Source organism: Colobus angolensis, unplaced genomic scaffold, assembly GCF_000951035.1.
Source record: "Colobus angolensis palliatus isolate OR3802 unplaced genomic scaffold, Cang.pa_1.0 Scaffold70, whole genome shotgun sequence".
Taxonomy (NCBI): Eukaryota; Metazoa; Chordata; class Mammalia; order Primates; family Cercopithecidae; genus Colobus; species Colobus angolensis.
In genome coordinates this window covers 4,970,331-4,973,593 of record NW_012120710.1, presented here as the reverse complement: position 1 = coordinate 4,973,593, position 3,263 = coordinate 4,970,331, and the positions used below count along the sequence as shown (strand labels likewise).

General features: G+C 42.2%; 1 protein-coding gene across 1 annotated transcript; it reads right to left on the bottom strand.

Moving 5' to 3' along the window:
• Positions 1-509: 509 nt before the first annotated feature.
• CXCL6 (chemokine (C-X-C motif) ligand 6) lies at positions 510-2,811 on the bottom strand. The gene is made up of 4 exons (XM_011927153.1): positions 2,440-2,811; positions 2,181-2,313; positions 1,991-2,074; positions 510-1,653 (listed from the first exon to the last, which is right to left on the bottom strand). The coding sequence occupies exons 1-4, from the start codon at positions 2,546-2,548 to the stop codon at positions 1,608-1,610; spliced, it is 372 nt and encodes a 123-aa protein (XP_011782543.1). The 5' UTR covers positions 2,549-2,811; the 3' UTR covers positions 510-1,607.
• Positions 2,812-3,263: the final 452 nt, after the last annotated feature.

The window sequence follows — 3,263 nt, the reverse complement described above, 5'->3', positions numbered from 1 at the left end:
AAGGAGATATTGCTTGAACTGAGTGCTCAAGGACGAATAAGCCTCCTCTTCTATGCAGGAAAACGTAAGTGCTTTCCAGGTAGAGGCCCTAGCAAATACAAAGTCATGAGCCTGGGGAAAGAACATGCCCAGCTAGGGAACTGAACGCCTGACTATAGTGAATGTGAGGCACAAGGGAAGTTGAAATTCTGATGATCAGGAGTGAGATGAGACAGAACATCATTCATCGTGTTTAGCAACTTTTATTTCATATCTAGGAAACAGGGAGCTATTTAAAAATTTATATGGGGAAATCTTATCCTATTTGTGTTTTCTGAAGACCCCAGAGGCTATTGGTGCTGTGAAGGAGTAACTGGAAGGGGACTGAGCATGGAGAAAAGTCGAACCAGTGCAATGGTATTGGGGAATGAGGGCCATCTCTGCCAGCCAGAGAAGAGCAGAGGTAGTATTTTGAATAATGTAGAATTAAAGGTAAATAGTAACAGTAGAAGAAGGAGAAACAACATGAGTGGTTTAGAAATCTTTTATTGTTTCTCCAAATGACAGTACAACTACCGAAAACCAACCTGACACACAGTAAAAAACAAAAGTACAATTTTAATATAGTGAATGTGATACATGTATAATTCCTCATTTTAAAAAAATGGTCAAAACCTTTAAAAGATCCACAATAGACATCTAAAAATCTTAGCAATGCTATATATTTTTTGAAGACTAAATGACGAATTTATATTCAAATTGTTCAAATTTGTTTTCAAAACTTTCAGAGCACAGATCATTGTTAATTTTGCTTTTATTTAAAAAACCAAGAGAATACATTTCTATGTAAATTAGCAATCAGGAATTTACCTGCTTTGGGGCTTCTTCATCTATCTAAAGTGTATATTTAGTGACCAGAATTATAGTCATCCTATAGTGAATAAATAGCATACAAAATCAAAGTTTAATGAGTAAATCATGACATTATGCCATACTAAGAAGACATCAAATGTCTAAAATTATAGGAAGAGAATATGTTAGCCCTTACAGAACTTAAATTTTTAGAAATTCTGAATAAGGAAATATATTCTGCACAGATAACGGTATGACACACTCAGCGTTCTAATACAATACAACTTAAATAGCATCCTAGGGTAAAAAGTAACATATTCCCCAAGAAACAGAGCTAAAATATTTCCTATTATATGAAAAGAGTAAGTGAGGACAACAGGATACCTCCCTCAGCCGCATACTAATAAAACATTTCCATATGAAATCCACAGCCTTTTCGGTAAGACTTTAAGGAATATGAAAGAAATACAATAGTTATCTTAAATTCAGTATTCATTGAAAAACTAATAACCAGTGATTCTTTGCTTACAATATGGTCAGTTGCCAAAGAGTTCAACAACTTATCAGGTAAAATAACAGTAAATAGCAGAAATACTATGCTAAACACTTCATTAGCTGAGCTGTAAACTTCAGGAACAAGTGTAGGCTTTCCCCACACTCTTCAAAGTAGGGAATCCATGTAGAAAATGGACTGTTGGAAAAAACCAACCCTTTCTTCTTATCCTCACTGGGTCCAGGGATCTCCAGAAAACTGCTCCGCTGAAGAACGGGCAATTTTACCATGTATGGTCCTTTCTCTTACTCAGTTTTTCTTGTTTTCCACTGTTGAGAAAAGAGTTATATTAGTATAATCAATTCCCATACTCCTGTCTACTACATTTGGTTTTCAAAAGTGTTTGGTGGGGGAAAAAATCAGTAAAAGCAAAGAGCCCACAAAAAATAGATGTCAGTAGTGAGCTCTGTGTAATTGTTCAGGCATGTAAGATTGGTGATAAAGGTCTCCCCAGAACATTCCAGCAAAAAAAAGTTTCCCTATTCTTCTTAACAACCTTATAATTCTAAGCATGCTCTAAATCCTGCAGAGAGAATAAGGACATTGTGAAGTATATGCTTTCCAGAGAAGATATTAAAATACCCCAAAGATCAAAGGGACAAATACCTGTCCAAAATTTTCTGGATACTTCTCTTTAGAAAAGGGGCTTCCGGGTCCAGACAAACTTGCTTTCCATTCTTCAGGGAGGCTCTGAAGTAAAGAAAAAGAGGATGCAATCATGAGCCACAAAGGTTGACGATCCAGGCTGGAGGACTTGCCTAAGTCACAGTAGACACAGCAACACAGGAGAACTTACATCACTTCCACCTTGGAGCACTGAGGGCCTACAGGGAACACCTGCAGTTTACCGATCGTTTTGGGGTTTATTCTCGGCGTAAAGTGTAAACAAGTGCAACGCAGCTCTGTCAGCACAGCAGAGACGGGACCAGCTGGGGAAGAAAGAAAGACATTTTTATAGGGCAGGTTGCTGGAAGAGTTTCCTGGAACGCAGCGGCCCGCAAAGGCTGGGATGCACCGCTGTGCGCGAGTGCGTCCCCAGTGCCAGGCGCTCTCACCGCTGACGAGGGGCCCCGGTGGCGTCAGCAGCAGCAGCAGCGCTAGCAGCGCGCACAAGGAGCCCGAAGGACCTGGGACACGGGCCGCGCGGCTGCACTGGAGGCTCATAGTTGTCAAGAGAGCGCTGTGAAGGGTCGCGGGTTCCTGAGTTGGGTGGAGGCGCGCAGATTGGAGGATACAGAGCACTTTGGTTTCCTCGTGCCTTCTGCACTCCTTTTATCTGCATTCACCCCTCCCTACTGGCAGGAAACTCAGGCTTTGGGATGCTGGGGAAATTCCCTGAACTCAGGGGGCAGTGTGGAAAGAAGGGGTTGGTGGAGGGGGGCCGGAGGATGGGAACTGGTGAGGTGGGTGACTGGGAGGAGCTGCCTGCGGCCCTAACCGGGGGGACATTGTAGCCCCGCCCCGCGGTGGAGAGAGGTGTGGCTCCAGCCAGAAGAGAGCAGCGATTCAGCAGGGCCTCATCCCCTGGGTCTGAGGGGATTAGGAAGGCTGGCTTCTCTGAGGCAGGCAGCTGTCTGGGAGATACTCCTCCTCTCCAATTAGAGAGAAAAGTTGGAACCAAAGTAGCGGGAGCTTTGACTTGAGAAAAATTTCTGAAAGCCAATCCTTTTTAATTATTATTACTATTATTATTATCATTCAGGAAATGTTATTCATTATTATTGCCCTAAAATGAAAGTCCTTCCTCTTCTTGCAGGCAGGTCATTTTAGGTTTCTTGAATGACTTTTTGATTCTCTGGATTTCAGCCAGCTTTAGAAGTCAAGATAACGTGCCTAAAGAGGCTCTATCCCCACCTGAAGTCAGTTGCCTGAATTGGCC

What these genes read in the sequence shown, in the direction of transcription:
- CXCL6 (XM_011927153.1), bottom strand. Translation starts at nt 2,548, where the DNA reads ATGAGCCTCCAGTGCAGCCGCGCGGCCCGTGTCCCAGGTCCTTCGGGC. An exon ending in ACCGGGGCCCCTCGTCAGCG is followed by an intron (nt 2,314 to 2,439) that starts GTGAGAGCGCCT and finishes TTTCTTCCCCAG; the next exon opens with CTGGTCCCGTCTCTGCTGTG. An exon ending in TGCTCCAAGGTGGAAGTGAT is followed by an intron (nt 2,075 to 2,180) that starts GTAAGTTCTCCT and finishes TCTTTACTTCAG; the next exon opens with AGCCTCCCTGAAGAATGGAA.